General features: G+C 53.9%; 3 protein-coding genes across 12 annotated transcripts in view; 2 read left to right on the top strand and 1 right to left on the bottom strand.

The window, feature by feature from the left end:
- MAJIN (membrane anchored junction protein) overlaps positions 1 to 5,293 on the top strand; it is a 39,225-nt gene extending 33,932 nt beyond the window's left edge. For 3 of the 6 annotated variants that reach the window (XM_021925605.2, XM_017948288.3, XM_021925604.2), the window contains 3 exons: positions 835 to 907; positions 1,714 to 1,819; positions 2,859 to 3,198. In XM_021925605.2, coding sequence (XP_021781297.1) covers positions 835 to 907; positions 1,714 to 1,818 — 178 coding nt within the window. In that variant the 3' untranslated portion in view covers position 1,819; positions 2,859 to 3,198. Of the gene's footprint in view, positions 1 to 834; positions 908 to 1,713; positions 1,820 to 2,858; positions 3,199 to 4,019; positions 4,435 to 5,181 lie in introns of those variants that run through there. The other 3 variants (XR_002516944.2, XM_021925606.2, XM_021925603.2) reach the window with 3 other exon arrangements.
- A 162-nt stretch (positions 5,294 to 5,455) lies between these two features.
- Positions 5,456 to 6,928, top strand: GPHA2 (glycoprotein hormone subunit alpha 2). Of its 2 annotated transcripts, XM_021925327.1 has the most exons (4): positions 5,456 to 5,572; positions 5,936 to 6,038; positions 6,225 to 6,409; positions 6,526 to 6,928. In XM_021925327.1, the coding sequence occupies exons 2-4, from the start codon at positions 5,936 to 5,938 to the stop codon at positions 6,625 to 6,627; spliced, it is 390 nt and encodes a 129-aa protein (XP_021781019.1). In that variant the 5' UTR covers positions 5,456 to 5,572; the 3' UTR covers positions 6,628 to 6,928. The 2 variants fall into 2 exon arrangements, with proteins under 2 accessions (XP_021781019.1, NP_001162476.1); NM_001169005.1 differs by lacking the exon at positions 5,456 to 5,572 and having other exon boundaries at positions 6,526 to 6,627.
- On the bottom strand, positions 6,924 to 17,267 carry PPP2R5B (protein phosphatase 2 regulatory subunit B'beta). Of its 4 annotated transcripts, none has more exons than XM_031652767.1 (14): positions 16,480 to 17,267; positions 15,574 to 16,038; positions 14,602 to 14,798; positions 13,595 to 13,696; positions 13,340 to 13,432; positions 13,079 to 13,209; positions 10,999 to 11,058; positions 10,791 to 10,899; positions 9,882 to 9,935; positions 9,758 to 9,808; positions 9,499 to 9,618; positions 8,479 to 8,606; positions 8,129 to 8,230; positions 6,924 to 7,700 (listed from the first exon to the last, which is right to left on the bottom strand). In XM_031652767.1, the coding sequence occupies exons 2-14, from the start codon at positions 15,770 to 15,772 to the stop codon at positions 7,553 to 7,555; spliced, it is 1,494 nt and encodes a 497-aa protein (XP_031508627.1). In that variant the 5' UTR covers positions 15,773 to 16,038; positions 16,480 to 17,267; the 3' UTR covers positions 6,924 to 7,552.
- Positions 17,268 to 20,735: the final 3,468 nt, after the last annotated feature.

Below are 20,735 nucleotides of genomic sequence, written 5' to 3'. Positions count from 1 at the left end.
AAATCTTACGGTTTTAGAGGGACAATAGTTAGGATGTTGAAATGAAAAAAGGAAAGTCCTGGCCGGGCGCGGTGACTCACGCCTATAATTCCAGCACTTTGGGAGGCCGAGGTGGGCAGATCATGAGGTCAGGAGATCAAGACCATCCTGGCTAACATGGTGAAACCACGTCTCTACTAAAAATACAAAAAATTAGCCGGGCGTGGTGGCGGGCGCCTGTAGTCCCAGCTACTCAGGAGGCTGAGGCAGGAGAATGGCGTGAACCCAGGAGGCGGAGCTTACAGTGAGCCGAGATGGCGCCACTGCACTGCAGCCTGGCAACAGAGCAAGATTCAGTCTCAAAAGAAAAGAGGCCGGCTGCTGGTGGCTCAAGCCTGTAATCCCAGCATTCTTGGGAGGCCGAGATCGGCGATCACGAGGTCAGGAGATCGAGACCATCCTGGCTAACACGTGAAACCCCCGTCTCTACTAAAATACAAAAACTAGGCCAAGAGGTGGCGGATGCCTGTAGTCCCAGCTACTCTCGAGGCTGAGGAGAATGGCGAAACCCGGGAGGCATGGAGCTTGCAGTGAGCTGAGATCCGGCCACAGCACTCCAGCCTGGGCGACAGAGCTTGTGACCCGCCTCAAAAAAAAAAAAAAAAAAAAAAAAAAAAGAAAAAGAAAAAAGGACAGTCCTATGGAAAGAAATGGAAAGAAATACAGAACCTATCTAGGCAGTCAGAAGCCAGGCCCTAGTGCTAATGTGAAATCAGTTCACCAGCAAATAGCATTCAGATTGCCATGCAGTGTAGGAGTAAAGTTTAAGACTTTTCTTGGTGTTCTTTTAAACAGAACAGGGAAAGAAAAACCCAACAAGGATTGCAGGAGACTCTGGCCTCTGATATCACTGGTGTCCAGAAACAAGGTAGGTCCTGGGAAATTTCCATTTATTCTGCTTTAATAATCACCCTTTCCCTTGTAGTTCTCTGATACGTAGAGCAGCACAGAGCTGAGTCTGGGTGCCCTCAGTGGGTAATGTGCCTTGCTCCCGTGGAGGTGCTTGTTAACCAAACTCTGGTCGGGGGGCCTGTCCTAGAGTAATAGAAGCCCCCCAGCTCCCAGAAATAGTGAAGGGAGGCAGTACATGCCCTTCCTTTGCTTCTGATAGTGAAGTTATGCTCTGACCATTTCAAAACATTTCCAAGTGAGGTGATAAACTTTATAGAAATGTTGAGAGGGATGTGTTTCCCTTTTCTGTACTGTTGGAGAATGATCTCTTCCCTTTGGGTCATTAGAGTTAATATTGAAGTTGCAAATGGATGCTTTGCAAGGGCTGGGAATGCATGTCAAGCTGTTGCCCTCCCTACTTGCTGATCTTTTACCCAGCATGAGGATTCAATGTGGACTGCAGTTATCATAGAAACAGGGATGTAGGCAAGTGAGTCCTTCAACAACTTGTCATTTTATGTGAAGACATAGCAGCCGGAGTGCATGGCTGGAACTTGAGCTGTGTAAATATCCCAGGAGCTTGACTGAAAATACTCTGAGGTCAGAATAGCATCTTACTGAGCTGAGATGAAATTGGGAAGGTCAGAACAAACAATTCACCTGGCTTTAAGGAACTCTTGGTGTGAGACTGCCTCTGGCTCATACTGGGTGTTTTGCCTTCTACTCACATGAAAACGGCCTATGGACAAACATCTTGCTCCTGCCTGATTGTTTTCCTTACAGATTCTGAGTGGGGGCACAGCCTGTCAGGGCCAGTTGTCCCACCCCTGCAGCACAACACACCTCCACCTAAGGAGCGAGCAGCCAGCGGCTTCGTTGGGTTTCTAAGGTAAGACAGCTTCTATCTGGCCATGAGACTCGAGATCCAGCTCAGAGCAGCTCATTGAGTCTTTCAGGGAAATTAGAATAGAAAAGAAAGCAGATTACTCACAGAGGCTTCTCACTTATGTCTAAGATAGACAATGGAAATGAGATTGAGAACAAAAGCCCTAATTGTGCATTTAATAAAGACTGTGTCTTACTTATTTTTACACAACCCACCTCCACCCTGATGTGTCCAGGATAAAGCCAAGCTCCATAAACATTAACTTGGGCCAGGCGTGGTGGCTCATGCCTGTAATCCCAGTACCTTGGGAGGCCGAGGTGGGCGGATCACTTGAGGTCAGGAGTTCAAGACCAACCTGGCCAACATGGTGAAACCCCGTTTCTACTAAAAATACAAAATTAGGCAGGCATGGTGGCACATGCCTGTAATCCCAGCTACTTGGGAGGGAGGCTGAGGCAGGAGAATTGCTTGAACCTGAGAGGTAGACGTTGCAGTGAGCCGAGATTAAAAAAATAAAATAAGATAAAATTAGCCGGGTGAGATGGCACGTTCCTGTAATCCCAGCTACTAGGGGGTGCTGAGGCAGGAGACTTGCTTTAACCCGGGAGGTGGAGCTTGCAGTGAGCTGAGATCGTGCCACTGCACTCCAGCCTGGGTGACAGAGTGAGACTCCGTCTCAAAACAAACAAACAAAAACACTAATTTGAACAAAGTCTATTCTTAGTTTACTTGAGCCATTCAGATGATTTGGTTACAAAATATTTCCATTCTCCCCTCTGAATCTAGGTTGTGTTTGCAGAGGACAGTTAGCAAATGTCTCTCTCTCTCTCTCTCTGCCATCCCATTGCAATTCTTTTGTTTTATTCCCCCTCCTGAGTATAATCTAATTTGGGTACCTTTTCAAATGCTATTCCAGTCTTGAATCTCCATTCAATGGTTCCCCAGAGCAAAAATGCCCTAGCTAGTGAAGCACTAATGGGAAATGGGGAGAAGGGAAGGAGACCTCATAGAGCCTCAGCCTACTCTGTTCTCATTCTTGCAGCTCTCTCTTCCCATTTCGATATTTCTTCAGGAAGAGCAGCCACTCTTGAGCCTTCCAAATGCAGCGCTGGAAAGAGGATCATCTCTTGCAGTGACTCCTCCCGAATCATTCTTCCTCCAACTCTTTCCTTTTCTTATCACACTTCAGTCATGGAGAATGAGGTCCCCATGCTGAGTCCTCTGTGGTTTTATCCTGTCCTTTGCCCCTTTATATATTTTTTTTCCGATTTAAAACATTAAGAATGGAACTTTCTAAAATGTTCATGTCCGGAGGGCCCGTTTAGGCCTTTTGTCTTCAGCACTTAGGATCCTAATGACAATAAATTATTTATGAAGAGTTATTGATTGAATTTAGTGGAATAGAGTAAGAGAGAACAAATTCTTCCCTCAAGATAGAGAGAAAATGCATGAAACTTCCCTAGGTCTACCTGGTTACTGTTCACAGGATCACTTTGGATAGGTGACTCTGTGCCAGAGGTTAGGGAATGGGGTCTTTCAAGACTCACTGTCCTGAGCCCTGCTCACCCAAGAGACCTCTTCCCCGGTTCCAGTTTGGCCCCAAATGGTAGCCTCTCCGTAGACAAAATGTTTCCCACCTCTCTATCCCTCTAACTGTTTGACAGTAATGCAGATTCGTTTATCAGATTAACTGGAAGTCAATCCAGGTTGGCACCCCTGGAGAAAGCCTGGGCACCTGAGCTGCCTTCAACTAAAGGACTGATCTGTAACAGACACTTTAGCCTTGTGTGGCCGTGGAGAACCAAAATGATCTATGGAAATGTATGGAAACTCATTTTAGCTCACAACAAAGGAGTCACTTTTTACTTGTTAGAGATGTCCAATATTAGAATGGGCTACCTCATAAGGTAATGAGCCTCGTCACCCAAATGCTTTATACAGAAGTCATCATCTGTCACATGCCAGAGGGTGCCCCTCATGAGTGGGAGAGTAGGGGCTGAACTGCTGAGTTCCCGCTGCAACCTGTTGCTATGCTGCCAGCATCCTTGGCGGGGAGAAGAGAAGAGATGGACTGCTGCGGAGGACCTGGCAATCGAGGACCCAGGACTTGAGGGGATGGGGGCTGATGGGGAAACCACAGGGTGTGGGAATTTAAGGATTAGTGACATTAGTAACATCAATTCCTCTCAAATTGTGTTTACAGCCTTTACTGGACTGTCCCAAGCATGGCCTGCTTTACAAAGCTGCTAAGAAGCACAGCTGAGTGCCCACCCTGACTCTGACTAGCTTACAGTGAAGCTTTGGGAAGTTGTTTTCCGCTGAGCTCTTATTTTCTCATCCAGAAAATGCGGGGGTAGGATTTGGTGAGTTATAAAGTGCCTTCTAGCTCTGGCAGTCTGTGACTGGCCCTGCTCTTTCCGAGCAGGTCAGTGAGGCAATGACCGCGAAGGGGGCTGCCCAGAATCACCACAGGCTTCCTTTGGCTCCCCACCCTGCCCCAACCCCTCTGGCCACTGCTGCCTAGGGGTCTTTCTCCAACTTGCCACATTCTTGCTCAAATGTAGTTTAGCACCATGGATGGACAGCAGATTTGAATTTGAAATCAGCCCTGACATTACCCAGCTGGGTGACTTTTAGTAACTTTCCTTCCTTAAGCCTTAGTTGCCTCATCTATAAAACCAGAGCTGGACAAATCGATCAGCTTTGCTGGGGTTGATGAGTTGAGGCCCTTTCAGGAGTCAGGTCCCTGTTATTCCAGGGCTAGGGAAGCACTCCAGCTCAGAATGGCACTCTGTAGCACAGGATGAGAATCACCCACTGACACCGTGGCCATGCAGCTCTGAAACAGACAGCAGCCCAACCCCCCGGCCCTGCCACCAAGCACATCTCAGGAGACCTCCACTGGTATAATTTCCCTTGGCCCTAAGAATCTCCTTCCCCAGTCCCTTTCCTTTGCGTTAGAAAAAGGCAAGCAGGGCTGAGTTTAGTGGTTTTAAAATTAGGGGTGTGGCCAGGCACAGTGTTTCATGCCTGTAATTCCAGCCCTTTGGGAGGCCTAGGCAGGCGGATCACTTGAGCTTAGCAGTTCAAGACCACCGTGGGCAACATGGTAAAATCCCATCTCTACAAAAAAATACAAAAGTTAGCTGGTCCTAGTGGTGCACCTGTGGTCCCAGCTACTCCGAAGGCTAAGGGGGAGGATGGCTTGAGCCTGGGAGGCTGGGAGGTGGAGGTTGCAGTGAGCCGAGATAACACCACCACACTCCAGCCTGGGTGACAGAGCCAGACCCTCTGAAAATGATAGTAATAAACAATAATAAAGTTAGGAGTGATGAGGCCCTGAACAGGGAAGTGTTCTGTCCAAGGTCACAGAGCAAAGAGAACCCAGGTGCCCACAACTCAGCCAAGAGTCTTGACCCCTCTGTCGTCAACTGCACACATGCTGCACACTCCACCAGCTCCTAGGCTTCTCTCCACATCTGACTTCTCCAGGCCTGGACTGTGGGTAGCTTTTTGGACAGAAAGAAGCAGAAAGCAGCAGGAGCTGCTCTCCAAGGACCACACCTCAAAGAGCAAGATCCCCAGGTGGGATCGCTCTGAGGCTTCAGGCAGAGGAGGCTGGCTTGAAAGCCGATCTCCAAGAGGGCGTGGCTCCAAAATGCTGGCAAATAAAGCCTGGAGAGCCAGCAACAGTCTGGAGACCAGCAGGAGGGACAGGAAAACTGCAAGCCGCTCTGTTCCTGGGCCTAGGAAGTGGTGAGCTCGCTGAGGCAGGAGGCGCTCTGGGGAGGGTCTGGGAATGTGGACAAGGGCCCTGCAGGCCAAGATGGGGCAGGTGGAGGGAGGAAGATGTTTGCGCTCCAGTTGGCGAAGGAAATTCCAGGGAAGGGAGAATCACTGCACAGAGGGCTGACACACAGGTCCTTTCCAGAGACAGCTGCTCACACTCACACCCATACACACACACACAAAGGTAGATACAGGGAAAAGGCAGCACCACTCAGGCACACCACCTATCAGACCAGCCAGCCCTGGCTCACTCACCTGGAATGCAGTATTTAAAGAACTCACCATCCCACCTGCACACCCACATAGAGACATCTCCCCACTGTGTTTCAGATGCTCATGGCGTCCCCTCAAACCCTGGTTCTCTGTCTGCTGGTCCTGGCAGTCACTGAAGCCTGCGGCCAGGAGGCAGTCATCCCAGGCTGCCACTTGCACCGTGAGTACCTCTGGCAGCAGATGGCTAGGAGAAGTGGAGGTTCTGGGTGGGAGCAAAGAGCTGATAGAGTGGACGGTGGGGCAAGCAGTACCCTAGAGGGCCCCACACTGAGGCACAGGCAACAGGAGCTGGGGCGAGGCAAACCTTGGCAGAGGCGCCGTCTACTGCTTGCCTGTCTCCCTCTAGCCTTCAATGTGACAGTGCGAAGTGACCGCCAAGGCACCTGCCAGGGCTCCCACATGGCACAGGCCTGTGTGGGTCACTGTGAGTCCAGCGCCTTCCCTTCTCGGTACTCTGTGCTGGTGGCCAGTGGCTACCGACACAACATCACCTCCGTCTCTCAGTGCTGCACCATCAGTGGCCTGAAGAAGGTGAGGAGGGCCCGAGCCCGATGGATGGACGTTGGGGTTGGGGGAAGACTCGGGAGACGGAGATCTAAGACAGCCCTGAGAAAGGGGACTGCAGCACAGACTCCCCCCTCCCGCAGGTCAGAGTACAGCTGCAGTGTGTGGGGAGCCGGAGGGAGGAGCTCGAGATCTTCACTGCCCGGGCCTGCCAGTGTGACATGTGTCGCCTCTCTCGCTACTAGCCCATCCTCTCCCCTCCTTCCTCCCCTGGGTCACAGGACTTGACATTCTGGTGGGGGAAACCTGTGTTCGAGCTTCAAAAACTGGAAGGAGCTCCAACCCTGCTGGTCACTTGCTATGGAATTTTTTTAAATAAGGGAGGGTTGTTCCAGCTTTGACCCTTTGTAAGATTTCGTGACTGTCACCTGAGAAGAGGGGAGTTTCTGCTTTCTTCCCTGCCTTTGCCTGGCCCTTCTAAACCAATCTTTATCATTTTACTTCCCTCTTTGCCCTTACCCCTAAATAAAGCAACCAGTTCTTGAGTTTCTCTCTTTATTAAGTCTACCCACAGCCAGGGAAAGAGGGGTAGACCATGATTACTGTGACCCCCCCTTACCCCAGGACACTGTGAATCTCTTCTTGCCTGTGCCCTCACCCTCCCCCGCCCAATAAATAAAAAGGGGACAAGGAAGTACACAGCAAGGGAGGGGAGGAGTGTGCACCCAGGACAGTGTCTGTGTAGAGGGTGAGCTGGGCGAGAATAAATAGACCATGGACCCCATGGTGGGGATGAGGAAGGACCTCACGCTGGCAGAGGCAGGGGCAGGCGAGGCGCTGAGTGCCCTTGCCCAAGGCCAGGAGCAGAGGGTGGGAGCCCGCCTGCAGCCCGGAGCCCAGCTTTGTGGGGCAGGGGAAGATCCCTGATGGCAGCTTCCTGGTCAAGCTTGCCCTTGTCAAGTCCTGCCGCGAGGGGCTGAGCATTCTGTTGCCAAGACCACCATTGCCTCTCCTCGTCTCCCCCCAGTGAAAGCTGGGCTGGGCAGGGAGTCCTCAGAAGCCACTCTGGCAAGGCCAGGGGTACGTGTGTTTCTCTCTGGGCCCCTGGACAGGAGAAGGGATAGAGGGACTGACAGCTCTGGGTTAGCTTCTCCCCTTCTGAGGTGCTGTCTAGCTCTGACCCCCACTGGTGGCCACCTGGGGTGTAAGCCGCTGGAGAGGGGCCTCCTTGGCCCCCTGGGTCCCCTGTAGCCGGCGTAGCCGCAGTTCCTCCAGACCTTGCCATAACTCCTGACGCTCCTGGGCCTTCTGCTGCTCCCTGGGGAGAGAGGGTGAGGCAGCTCCCTTTCCTGGGGCCCCCCACAGTCCAGACTCCCTCACTACCACCCCAGCGGCAATGGGAAGGCGTGGAACCATTTTTGTTCTGTGACTCCATAAAAACCCTCTGCTGAGGGAAGAGAGCAGAGAGAGACAGATCCCAGCCTGCAGTCACGGAGAAGACGATGGGTGGGGCTCTGAGTGGTTCTGGCTTCTGTAGGAAGCTACAGGGATTCAGAACAAGTCCGAGCTACTCGAAGAATGATGGGAGGACACAGGGGCAGACAGGCATAGGATGGCAGGAGCACGCAGAGTCTTGCACGTCTGATCAGATAGGGTTCGGGGTGGTCCTCACGTTCCCTCCAGTCATGGGGGTCTGATTCCTCCCTGCTCTTCTCCCTTCCCCCATGCCCAGCCCCCAACACTCACTGCTGCTTTTCCAGCTTGTAGGAGGCCGTGAGCTCATCAAACAGCTTCCCATTCATCTCCATGAAGGTCTTGAGCACATTGTAGATCAGCGATACGATGGTTCTTGGCAGGGTCAAGGAGGGACGAGGAGATGAAATAGCTTTGGTTTGCCCACCTCTCCCTTTCCCTGCCCTTCACATGCAGCATTCCACCCTGAACACAAGCACTGCCCACTTCCCTGTCCTTTTCACCACCCTTGGGCCATCTTTTGACGCTTTCTCTGATACTCTCCAGCTAGGAGTAACCCTAGGGTCTGGACTGGCTGGCCCTGGTCCCAGTTTCTGTGAGTTAGGTCACGGCCTGGCACTCACTGGTTCCAGTGCTCCTTGGAGACTTGGTAGAGGGTCCCAAACACGGCAGGCAGCACAGTGTGGCAGTTGTCCTCAATGAGGCTTAGGATATACTCATTGTTCCAGAAATACAGAGCCCGCTCTGCAACCTGGGGCAGACAAGATGGCAGAGTGAGGGCAGTGGCTTCTCTCTGTGTGCAAGGTCTGGTGTCCATCACTACCTCAATGCCCAGGCCCCCTGACCTTCACACACCCCACCTTCAAGGCTCATCTGAGCCCTGGAGGAAGCAACAGTGTTGAAGGGAAAAGAGCATTAGATATGGAATCCAATGCTGCGGGGGAATCCTAACCACTACAGACTCTACTACGCCACGTGACCTTGGGAGAGGCATTTAACCTCCCAGCCTCAGTTTTCTCATCTGTAAAATGGGCTAATAATACCTATGTCCACAGGATGTTATAAGAATCCAATGAGATACTAGACTTTCAGGTGTTTAATGAACCGAAGGGCCAGAATCACTGTGAGGAAGACTTGACTTCCACTGGGTTATGACCCATAAGAACGAGAGGAAGTCTGCACGTGCCTGCAGCAGAACATGAGTTAGAGTTAGCTGGGATGACGTGGGGAAGCCTGGCTGCATCCCAAAGCGAGTCTAATGAAATCTAAGGCCACTAGCAAAAGGGGAAAAGCGGTAACAGTCCTCCATCCCATTATGGAGCACACTTCAGTTTACCAAACATGTTTACACTCACAATCTCTTCCATCCTCATCCCCACCCTGTGAAGAGGTTGTTGGCCCATTTTACAGCTGCAGAAGCTTAATCAGAATCAGAGTGGCGCAGTGATTTGCTCAAGGCCCCTCAGCCAGTGGAGGGCAGGTCGGAGGCTTCACCCTAGGTCTCCTGACCCTAAGTCCGGCATCTCCCCATTACCAGACCCGGGATTGGAGGAGAAACTGAGGGCAAAGGGAGCTGTATTAGGTCAGCTACCCAACCTTTCCAGGCCAGCCCTGCTCCCATCCCCGCCTGTCCTGCCTCATACCTGGAAATGGGGGCTGGAAACACAGCGAGCCACCTGCTTAAAAAGGGGCTCCTGGATCTTCACAAACTGGGAGGGCTCGATGACATCAAGAATCTCTTCCATCTCCCCCAGAAACATCACCTGGGTGGGGTGGGGAGGGGAGTAGGGACAGAGGGGCAGCAGCTCACATCTCCCCCTACACATACACACACCTGACTGCCTTCTAGAGGCCGAGCCCTCCCAGCCTCCCTCTGGTGGGCATCAAAGCCCTTCTTCATACCTCCTTCTGGGTGCAGGTTTTTGGCCAGTATTTGAGCAGCCCCCGGATCACCTGTGGGAGGTAAGACAGAGAGGAGTCACGCCTGCGGAGGTGAGAGGCTGCCTTAGCCCCCAGAGGTACTCACGTGCTCCGTCAGAGTGGCATCCTTCTCCAGGAACTGCACCACACAGTATGCCAGCTGCAAGGGGGCAGAGGTGGACAGAAGGAAGATGGGTCAGGAAGGCATCAGGTGCCAAGGACTTGCTGCCCAGGACAGAATGCCAGACACTGCTCCCCCACGGCCTGTTACTTTCTTATTCACCAAGCATTTATCACCTGTCTAGGATGTACCAGGCATCACACTCAGTGTGCTGGGAATACAACTATGATCTCACTATGATCTCACGGGGAGGGGGGACGGTCAACAAACTCATCTTTATAAATTTTGCAAAAGGTTCCATAATATGGCTAGTGTGGTGGCTCACGCCTGTAAGCCCAAGCACTTTGGGAGGCTGAGGCGGCAGAATCACTTGAGCCCAGGAGTTTGAGACCAGCCTAGGTAACATAGCAAGACACTGTCTCTACAAAAAACTTTTTTCTTTAATTAGCCAGGCATGTGGCATACATCTGTGGTCCCAGCTACTCGGGAGGCTGAGGAGGGAGGACTGCTTGAGCCCAGGAGGTAGAGGATTCAGTGAGCCATGTTCGTACCACTCCTCTCCAGCCTAGGCAACAGAGTAGGGTTTTGTCTCAAAAAAACAATTTGTGTATCAAAATCTCCCATAATAGATTTGTGTATCCAAATCTTTGGGAATATGGAGGGAGGAGAATTTCATTCTGCCAAGGGAGGATAGAGAAGAAAAGCCTGGCCTCACAGAGCTGATACCTGAGGTTAGCCTTAAAGCGCCAGTGGGAATTCTCTAAGGTAAATGGAACAGAATTATAAAAACAAAAATGGTGAGATAGGATCCCTGGAGGATCTGACCTCCAGGACCCACTGGCAACCCTGACTGTCTGGAGCTCCTGCTGCAGCGGGGCCAGGCCTGGGCCTCACCTGGGCGTGAAAGACAGACAGCGACTTGACAGAGTGCAGGGGGATCAGGACGCGAACCAGGAACTGCTTGTGCTCCGTCTTCAGGGGCAGCGCAAAGCCATTGATGATGCTGAGGAGGAGGCAGAAGAGAGGAAGAGGGCTCAGTTGACCTGGCCCCAGTCCCTCCTTCCAGAATCCGGAGCTCCAGTTGAGGCCCAGGGAGAATCACCTTCCTAGGATCTCCAGCAGCTCAGCCACACCATTGAAGTGCTCGAACTCATAGATGAACCTGCAAGAGAAGAACGCAGGCGGGCTCAAAGCAAGCAGGGTAGGCCCAGTGCCCCCTTAGGCATCCTGCCTGCCCACCCTCACCCGCACAGCACGCTCATCCAACTCCCCCCAACCCAGAGGCCATGCTCCCTTCCTAACATCCCAAACCAGGCCCCATTGAGATCCCCGCCCCCCACACTGAAATGCCCTTCTCAGCCCAGCCACCTCTGCCACTGAGTCCCAAGCTCTTGCCAGTCAACCAAGAGAATGACAAACACTTGGCACATCTACTCTGTGCCACGTAAGTCTCAAAATTATCCAGGGAGATGGGGCTTATGAAATCCATCACACGGATGAAGAAACCAAGACTCGGCGGTTAAATGAAACAACCCTAATGTTAATAGGCAGGGAATCTAACAGACTTCAAGGTACTGGAGGACAGGGATCATGGCTCACCCATTTTGTAGCTAAAAACAATAACAACTGGCCGGGCGCGGTGGCTCAAGCCTGTAATCCCAGCACTTTGGGAGGCCGAGACGGGCGGATCACGAGGTCAGGAGATCGAGACTATCCTGGCTAATACGGTGAAACCCCGTCTCTACTAAAAAATACAAAAAAACTAGCCGGGCGAGGTGGCGGGCGCCTGTAGTCCCAGCTACTCGGGAGGCTGAGGCAGGAGAATGGCGTAAACCCAGGAGGCGGAGCTTGCAGTGAGCTGAGATCCGGCCACTGCACTCCAGCCTGGGCGACAAACAAACAAACAAAAAACAATAACAACTAATGTTTCAGAGTCCCAGCCTCAGTCCAGTAGCTATGCTGAGTGCTTTGGAGGCAAGGCCCCATGTCATCTTGATGATGGTCCCTGAGTTAGTACAAGCAGCACCCCCATTTTTATCTTATCTTTTTTTTTTTTTTTTTTTTGAGACGGAATCTCACTCTGTCGCCCAGGCAGGAGTGCAGTGGCGCAATCTTGCCTTACTGCAACCTCCACCTCCCAGGCTCAAGTGATTCTCCTGCCTCAGCCTCCCAAGTAGCTGGTATTACAGGTGTTTACCACCACACTCAGCTAATTTTCGTATTTTTAGTAGAGACCGGGTTTCACCATAGTGGCCAGGCTGGTCTTGAACTCCTGATCTCAAGTGATCTGCCCACCTCCGACTCCCAAAGTGCTGGGATTACAGGCATGAGCCACTGCACCCTGCCAGCATTCCCATTTTAAAGACGAGCAAACTAGGAGAGAACTTAAGTAATTTGCCCAAGTTCACCCAAATGTTGGAACCAAACTCAAATGTAGGCTATATTGCTTCAGAGCCATGGTCTCAACTATAAGGCCATGTGAGCCTTGATGCCCAGTGTGTGCTGGTGCTCAGTGCACATTTGCAGAAAGAACCTCTCTCTGGGTCCTTATGGCTTGATAAAGGTCAAAAGATTTAGCTCCTAGGCCCCCGGACTGACCCAGTCCCTGCAAACCAGTTCATCTCTCTCGGCCTCTACTTTCTCATCTGTAAAATGGAAATAAATACCCATTCTCTGCTGGCTTCACAGACTTTGTATAATCAATATGTATTACGTTACTGAGAAACGGCTTGGAAAACAGAAGTTCCACAAGGGCCCCTGCAGCCCAGGAGCCTTTGCTTTTTGCTGTAGCAGTGTTCTTTTTCTTCTTTCCTTTTCTTTTTTTTTTTTTTCCGAGACGCAGTCTCCCTCTGTCGCCCAGGCTGGAGTGCAGTGGCATGATCTCGGCTCACTGCAAACTCCACCTCCTGGGTTCAAGTAATTCTTGTCTCAGCCTCCTGAGTAGCTGGGATTACAGGTGCCTACCACCACGCCCGGCTAATGTTTGTATTTTTATTAGAGACGGGGTTTTACCATGTTGGCCAGGTTGGTCTCAAACTCCTCACCTTAGGTGATCCACCCACCTCGGCCTCTCAAAGCACTGGCATTACGGGCATGAGCCACCACACACGGCCTTTGCCGCAGTCTTCTAACAGCCCTCTTGCCCTCTCCAGGTCTCTGCTGGGCAGGCAGCAGCCACTCACCGGAGGAAGATGTGGTTGCACTGTTTGCGGATGTAGGCCCGGAGACCCAGGAACTTGCCGTAGACCCGGTGCAGGATGGTCTTGAGGTACTCACGCTCCCGGGGGTCCTCACTGTCAAATAGCTCCAGGAGCTGTAGGAACCAGAGTCAGGGTCAGGGTCAGGGGAAAGGTCCACCCCAGGTTGCTTCCATCCTATCCCTGGCCCCTCAGAGAGCCTGCCCCTGCCTTGTGGTACCACCCAGCCTGGGCTCCCCACTTCACCATCAGGACAAACTTTTGATCCACATATCTCTTGGCCACGGAGGGCTGGAAGTCTGGGCTCTCCAAGAAACGCAGGAAAAACTCATATACCAGCTGGGGGAGGGGGACAGACAAAAAGGTGAGTTCAGTAACAGCCTCACCCACTCATTCCACCCTATGGCCCTCATCCACCTGTCTAGGGGTTAAAGAGGCCCTTTCCCCATGCCTTGGATCTCTTCCGAAACTTGGATCTCTGTCTTCCCCAACCCTTCGGACCTGCAGGTGTGGCCACGAAGGCTCAAGGTTGGGCTCATCCTCTTCAGGGTCAAATTCAGGGTTCTCACTGGGCGGCAAAGTCCGGAAGATATTCACTGAGATCTGAGTGGCAGAGGTGGGGTTCATTAAGGAAAAGCCCTTGAAGCCAGAAGCCAGGGAGTCCCTCATTCAAAATTCTTTCTTTCTTTCTTTCTTTCTTTTTTTTTCTTTCCCAAGACAGGGTCTTGCTCTGTTGCCCAAGCTGGAGCACAGTGGTGCAATCTCGACTCACTGCAACCTCAACCTCCCAGGCTCAAGCCATCCTCCCACCTCAGCCCTCTGAGTAGCTGGACTACAGTAGCACACCACCATGCCCGGCAAATTTTTTAATGTTTGTAGTGATGTAGTCTCACTGTCAGGCTGGTCTCGAACCCCTTGCTTCAAGTGATCCTCTCGCCTCAGCCCAAAGTGCTGGGATTACAGATGTGAGCTGCTGCTCCCGGCCCTCATTCAAAGTTCTAACAGGTTGATTTCAGCACCTGCCCCAGCAAGCAGTTCATTCCTTGGGCAATCATCACCTGAACGCCTAGTTCGTGCAAGACCTGGGCCAGGGACTGGGAACCCAAGGGTGAATGGGACACATCCCTGCCTTCTAGGCAGGTGCAATCCAGTGGGGAGAACAAGGTCGGAAGCTGTGAGGTCTACGGGCAGGAAAAGAGAGATTTCCAGCTTGGGCATTGAGAGCAGCTTCTCGGCAGAGGCAGCACCTGAGCCAGGCCACGGATGGTAAGGGGTGTGGGGTAGAGCACTCCAGGCCTCAGGCAAGTATAAGCAAAGGTGTGAAGGTGGGGCAGGCCCGGAGGCATTCAGTGGGTGTCGGGCAGCAGCGGGTCACAGGGAAGGAGGACGTGGACTAAGGCCAAGCCGATGAGTGCAGGGTTATTCTCCACGCAGGGGTCCTGTGGACAGGTCACGGGGCTCACACACCCTCTTGGCTGACCCTCGGAGCCTGGGTGGCAGGTGCTTACCATGCGGATAATGTCTGGGTAGACGGGCTCGATGAGGACACCCCGGGTACTCCCCACACACTCCACCAGCTCGTTGAGGGCCGCCCGCTTCACCTCCTTCCCCTTGAGGTCAGCCACACAGTCCAAGAAGTCAAACATCACCCCACACTGGGCCAGCTTCCGGCTCAGCAGCTCGTGCAGCTCAGAAGCTGGCACATCTGGGGAGGGGAGGGCATCCTGAGCCTGAACCCCAGCTCCCCCCGCTGCCCCAGCTCTGGGTGGGACAGACCCTCCTAATCTCCAGGGCAGTCTCTGCTGCCCCCAGCCCCCATGCTCTTGTGCCATCTCCTGCTCCTTGCAGACAGCAGACAACTACTGTCCCTTCCTCCATTGCAGGGGGTTGAGGGTTGCTTTTCTTCCTCCTAATCCAGGCTCAGAGAGTACAGTGGCCCGATTTTTAAAACGAGATCACAAATCCTGGATGCAGAGGCTTTCCACAGGTGCCCCAAACAGCTGCTGCCTCCCTCTCAGGTGGCACCCTGTTCTAAGGGCCAGAAATGGGGAGGGGTTCAGGGCCAAGGATCTCTATGGTGTCCTCAGGCTTGGCCAGTCTGGCCCCTGTGGCCCAGGGCTGGGGAAGGGAGCTACGTGGTGATCCCAGGGAACCCTGCCAAGAGCCTGCTCCAGGGATCCGGCAGCTGGCTGGGCTGATAGTGGCCCCTGGAACCCAGGCTATGGGCCCCACCCTTGGCCCTGGTCTGCCCCTAGGGTGGCGCCACCTTCGGATGTCCCACCTCCAAGGATGACAGGCCAGTCAGGCCATGCGTCAGCAGAGAGGGCTGGAGGGCTGGGGTCAGTTCTGATGGCGTAGAACCTAGCCTGGAGGGGTATCCAAACTCTCTCTTGGCAGTTGCCTGCTGCCTCCCACCCCACCCCACGGCCCTGCTGGTCCCCTCGGGGGCTCGGTTTCCCTGGTGGCCACAGCCAGCTCACCTTTGAGCAGGGGCAGCGGCGTGAGCTCCTGCTGGTTGCTCTGATAGCGGAACTGAGAGGAGCTGTGGGAGCGCCGGGGCCGGGCTCTGCGGAGCGAACGGCGGGAGAAGCCGTCCACCTTGTCGGGTGGGGGCACAGGCGACAGCCCGGGGGAGGAGGGGCTGGTGGGGGTGCTTGCAGGGGGCAGCTTCGTCTCCATGGCGGTCAGGCGGCAGGTCAAGCTTTCAGAGCCCCGGGGGTTCTCTCTGGGCCTGGGAGGTGCTGGGTGAGACTGGACACACTAACTTGGTCCCATCCTGTCCGGTCGTGGGGGGGGGGGGCACAACCACAGTCCTGGGCCCCCCCCCCAGGGCCTCCGGCAACTGCCCAGTCCTGGGGGGCAGGCAGGGTAGAAAGGAGGATGGCTCAGGCCTCAGATCCTTCCTAGGGGTCCTGAAGAGTCCAGTTAGGGTTCCCACCCTGGCTCTTTTGAAAACGAAGTCAGGCAGAAAGGTCAGCAAGAAAGAGACAGAGAAAGCCCGTCATTTCCTCAGGAGAGCCGGCAGGCTGTGTGGAGCGCCAGGTCTTTTCCCTCCTATCCTTGCCCAGACCCTAAAATAGGGGTGCAGCCCCCTCCCATCCTGGACATGTTCCTCCTTTCTCTCAGACAGAAAGGCTCCAAAACAACCCCTCCCAGAATAGGGCCTATCCCCCAAGCCAGCCCCGACTCAGAATGGAGCCCCGATCGTCATCCCTGCCCTTTTCAGAACGGAACGCATCGCTGCTCCACTAACCCCGGCCTCTTGGGACAACCCCAAGACTGGAGGTGCTGTCCCGATGCCACCCCGCTCCTAGAACCCGGCACCCTCCCCCACCTCAGCTCCTCCTTCCTGGCCCCCCAAACCTCATGGGGTGGGGGACACTCACTTCTCGGAAACCCAGACTTCGGTCGCCAACCCGCGGGGGCTGCCCGTGGGGAGGGCGACAGCCGTTCAGGGCCCCTTCGTAGCGGTTCCGCTCGGGGCGCTGGGGCTGGGCGGCGGCGCTCCTGGGTTCTCTCCCGGGCTCCGGGGGGGCTGGAGCATGCCCCCAACTCAGCCCCGGGCCGGGACCGGGCGCTCGGCGGGCTCTGCACCGGCCTTCGCAGCGCGCGGATCTCCGCTGAAGTCCTGGGACTCCGACCCAGCGCGGTGCAGCGCAGCGGGAGCCCCGGCTCGGCTCCGTGCGCACCGGCACCCGCCGCCCAGCTGCTCAGGATGACATCAAGTCACCTCCCCCCGCCCGGCCCGCACCTCCCCGCGGGCTGAAAGTGGGGGCTGCGTCAGGAAGGCCTGGGGCCGCTGGGAGATGTAGTCCCCGTGCCGTTTAAAGTGAGCTGCCAGACCAAAGGGGACACCCTTGAGGGCAGACTCTGGGGTGAAGGCCGAAGCTTTTGAAGCCAGAGAGCAGAGTGGGATGGGCTCTAGCTGGGGGCGGGAAGCGTGGATTCTGGAAGGGAGGCAGAACAGCGAAAGAGGAGGGCTTAGGAGTTTGCACCAGAAAAGTGGGGTGATGCCAGGACACTGACAGGAAGGAGTCGCAGCCAGCTATGCCAGGCCCACAGATTTGGCCTGGGCCTTCTATGCCCTAGGCCATCCCCCTAGGAACCTCACCCTCACCCCAGAACCAAGAGACACTTCAGAAACCCCTTGGAAACCAGCACTGGACTAGTTAAAAGTCTTCGATGAGTCAGTGCTTGCTGGGAGGGGTGTGGTGCACTCAAGGCTGCTGGGAAATGCAGTCCATCCTCAGGCCTGCAGTCCCCCTCCCGTCCCTTGCTGTCTATAGTGACATCATGGTCTCCGGTTTAAAGGGCCAGTCCTGGAGTGGCAAAGCCCGAGAGGAGGTTTTCTCCTGGAGCTGCCACCTCATCCCAGGCAGCCTGGCCTTCCCGGATGGACCTTTCAGCCCCGCTGGGCCCTAAGATGTGCTGGGTGGGACAGTGTCTCTTGCTCAAAATCCCACTGCTGGTGTGCAAGGCAGGAGTTCGGCATGCTGACCAAAAGTTCCCAGCCTGCAGTCCTGGGCCCCCTCCTAGGATCCTGGACCCCAACACTCTTTATAGCCCTGAACTCCATCCCACTACACTGCTGTGAATTCTCCACCCTGAAATGTTGCCTGGATAAGCAGCTGGTCCACGGTGAGCAGCAGGAAAGGGTGATGAGACCAGATAATGAGGTCCGGGAAGGGGCTAGGGGCCTTTTCAGAGTCTGCCCCATCCTGCTTTGGGTCTTGGTGACCACTCAGTGCTCCAGTGGAACCGCCCAGCCATCCTCCCGGAATGGCTTGCAGAGGAAGCCTGGGTGTGCGAGAGGTGCCCATCTACCAAAGCAACAGAAGACAGAGGCCTGCACTGAGGGCCGCAGTTCACCAGGCTGGGGTCCAGGACTCCAGCACTGGAGACCCAGCAAGTGCTCTGCTTGCTCAGGAACCTCCGGCAGCCTTGCGCATCCGGCCCTTGGTGTCCCTGTCTGTCCAGTGGGAATCCACGATCTCCCTCCTTGCCCACCTCCCAGGCTCTTCTGCATCCCTGAACAAGCTGAGGGAGGGCAGGCCCACAGAGCCTCTGCAGCCAGGCAAGGACCCTGAGGCCAAGAGAGGAGAAGCGCCTTGCCCAGAGTCACACAGCGTGTCATCAAAAGTTGGGGCCAGAGGGCAGGCCTCCACCTCCCAGATGGCTGCAGCCCACCTCCACAAGCCCCCTGGGTACCAGTGCCCTGGTCTCAAGGCTAGACTGACCACACAGGACTGGTGTTTTATATAAAGGAAGTGCTAAGGCCAGGTGTGATAGCTCACACTTGTAATCTCGATACTTTGGGAGGCTGAGGTGGGAAGATCACATGAGCCCAGGAGTTAGAGGCTGCAGTAAGCCATGATTGTGCTGTCGCACTCCAGCCTGGGTGACAGAGACCGTGTCTCAAAAATAAAACAAAAAACAAAAGTGCTCCATTTGAGAACTGGGGCACTGAAGAGTAGAAGAGAGGTATAAGACTTTTGGAAGAAAAAAACTTTTTTTTTTTGAGATGGAGTCTCGCTCTGTCGCCCAGGCTGGAGTGCAGTGGCGCGATCTCCGCTCACTGCAAGCTCCGCCTCCCAGGTTCACACACCATTCTCCTGCCTCAGCCTCCCGAATAGCTGGAACTTCAGGTAACTGCCACCAAGTCCAGCTAATTTTGTTGTGTTTTTAGTAGAGATGGGGTTTCACGGTGTTAGCCAGGATGGTCTTGATCTCCTGACCTCGTGATCCGCCCACCTCGGCCTCCCAAAGTGCTGGGATTACAGGCGTGAGCCACCGTACCTGGTTGAAAAAAAAGACTTTTGAAGTGGTGGCATTTGAACTGGGTCTCAAAATAGGCACAGTGTCACTTGGGGCTATGCAAGGTTGAATATTCTTTTTTTTGTTTTTGAGAGAGAGTCTCACTCTGTCACCCAGGCTTGAGTGCAGTGGCACCATCTCGGCTCACTGCTGCAACCTCTGCCTCCCGGGCCCAAGCAGTCCTCCTGCCTCAGCCTCCCAAGTAGCTGGAAACACAGACATGCGCCATCATGCCGGGCTAATTTTTGTTTTTTTGGTAGAGACAGGGTTTCGCCATGTTGCCCAGGCTGGTCTCAAACTCCTGAGCTCAAGTGATCCATTTGCCTCAGCCTCCTAAATGCTCCTAATTACAGGTATGAGCCACTGCACCTGGCTTTTTTTTTTTTTTTTTTTTTTTTTTTTTTTTTTTTTTTTGCAGTGGCGTGATCCTGGCTCGCTGCAACCTCTGCCTCCCGGATTCAAGCAATCCTCCCACCTCAGCCTCAGTCCCGAGTAACTGGGACCACAGGTGCATACTACCACTCCTGGCTAATTTTTTGTATTTTTTGTAGAGATAGGGTTTTGTCATGTTGCCCAGACTGGTCTCTAACTCCTGGGCTCAAGTGATCCTCCCACCTTGGCCTCCCAAAGTGCTGGGACTACAGGTGTGAGCCACCATGTGTGGCTTTTACCACAATTTAAACGAAACGCATTACATTGTGTTATATGCAACAACAGATATATGTTCAAAACAAAAAAAAACAGTCACCCATTTTAGTTGTACAATGTATAGATGAAGTTCCATGTATTTATAGATGAAGTTTGTTTTTTGAGGTGTGTCCAGATCCCCCTGTTCTCCTGGCTGCCCCTGAGCTACCTAAAGGAGCTTCTCTGGCCTGGACACCCAGTTCCCTGCCATCTGCCTGGGATCTCCTTCCTCCACTCCACCCAGCCTTGAGGGATGGCTGCTCTTCCTCCATAAAAGCCCTTCCCTCTGATAAAACCCAAGCTCTCCACCCAGGACAGAGTCAAAAGCCACAGTTCCCAGGCCACCTCCGTGATCCCTTTCTCACCGAGAGGGTGGGCCATCCATGGGGGAAGGGAGAGACTCCTTCAGGGCCCCTGAGGCCTAAAGCACACAGTTTACCTGATGAGTTTTCGCCTAATCTAAGGTAGGAAGGATGCCCCCGGGAGCTCACCCCTGGGCAAAGCCTGGCCCTCCCCGTTTTCTCTCTATGCGGAGGAATCCTGGCCCCAAACTTCCCCAGACCTCTTGAGTTGACTGGAATCCAGTTGTCCAGTAGAAGTCCCTAAATGCAGTGGCCAGGGCCAGTGTATTTGTTAGAACTGCTGGACCTAGGCCAGGTGCAGGGGCTCACGCCTGTAATCCCAGCACCTTGGGAGGCAGAGGCAGGCAGACTGCTTGAGACCAAGAGTTCAAGACCAGCCTGGGCCACATGGTGAAACTCCATCTCTACAAAAAAATAGAAAAATTAGCTGGGCATGGTGGCATGAGCCTATAGTCCCAGCTACTTGGGGAGGCTGAGGTGGGAGGATTGCTTGAGCCCGGGAGGCAGAGGTTGCAGTGAACTGTGATTATGCCCCTGCACTCCAGCCTGAGCAAGAGGTACTGTCTCAAAAAAAAAAAAAAAAAATTACATATAGAACTGCTAGACCTAAGGCTGGGCATGGTGGCTCACACCTGCAATCCTAGCACTTTGGGAGGACTAGGCGGGCAGATCACAAGGTCAAAAGTTCGAGACCAACCTAGCCAACATGGTGAAACCCCGTCTCTACTAAAAATACAAAAATTAGCCAGGCGTGGTGGTGCGCACCTGTAATTCCAGCT

This window comes from Papio anubis, chromosome 12 (assembly GCF_008728515.1).
Source record: "Papio anubis isolate 15944 chromosome 12, Panubis1.0, whole genome shotgun sequence".
In the NCBI taxonomy this organism is placed as follows: domain Eukaryota; kingdom Metazoa; phylum Chordata; class Mammalia; order Primates; family Cercopithecidae; genus Papio; species Papio anubis.
The sequence above is the reverse complement of the archived record's forward strand: the minus strand, read 5'-3'. Positions and strand labels throughout refer to the sequence as shown.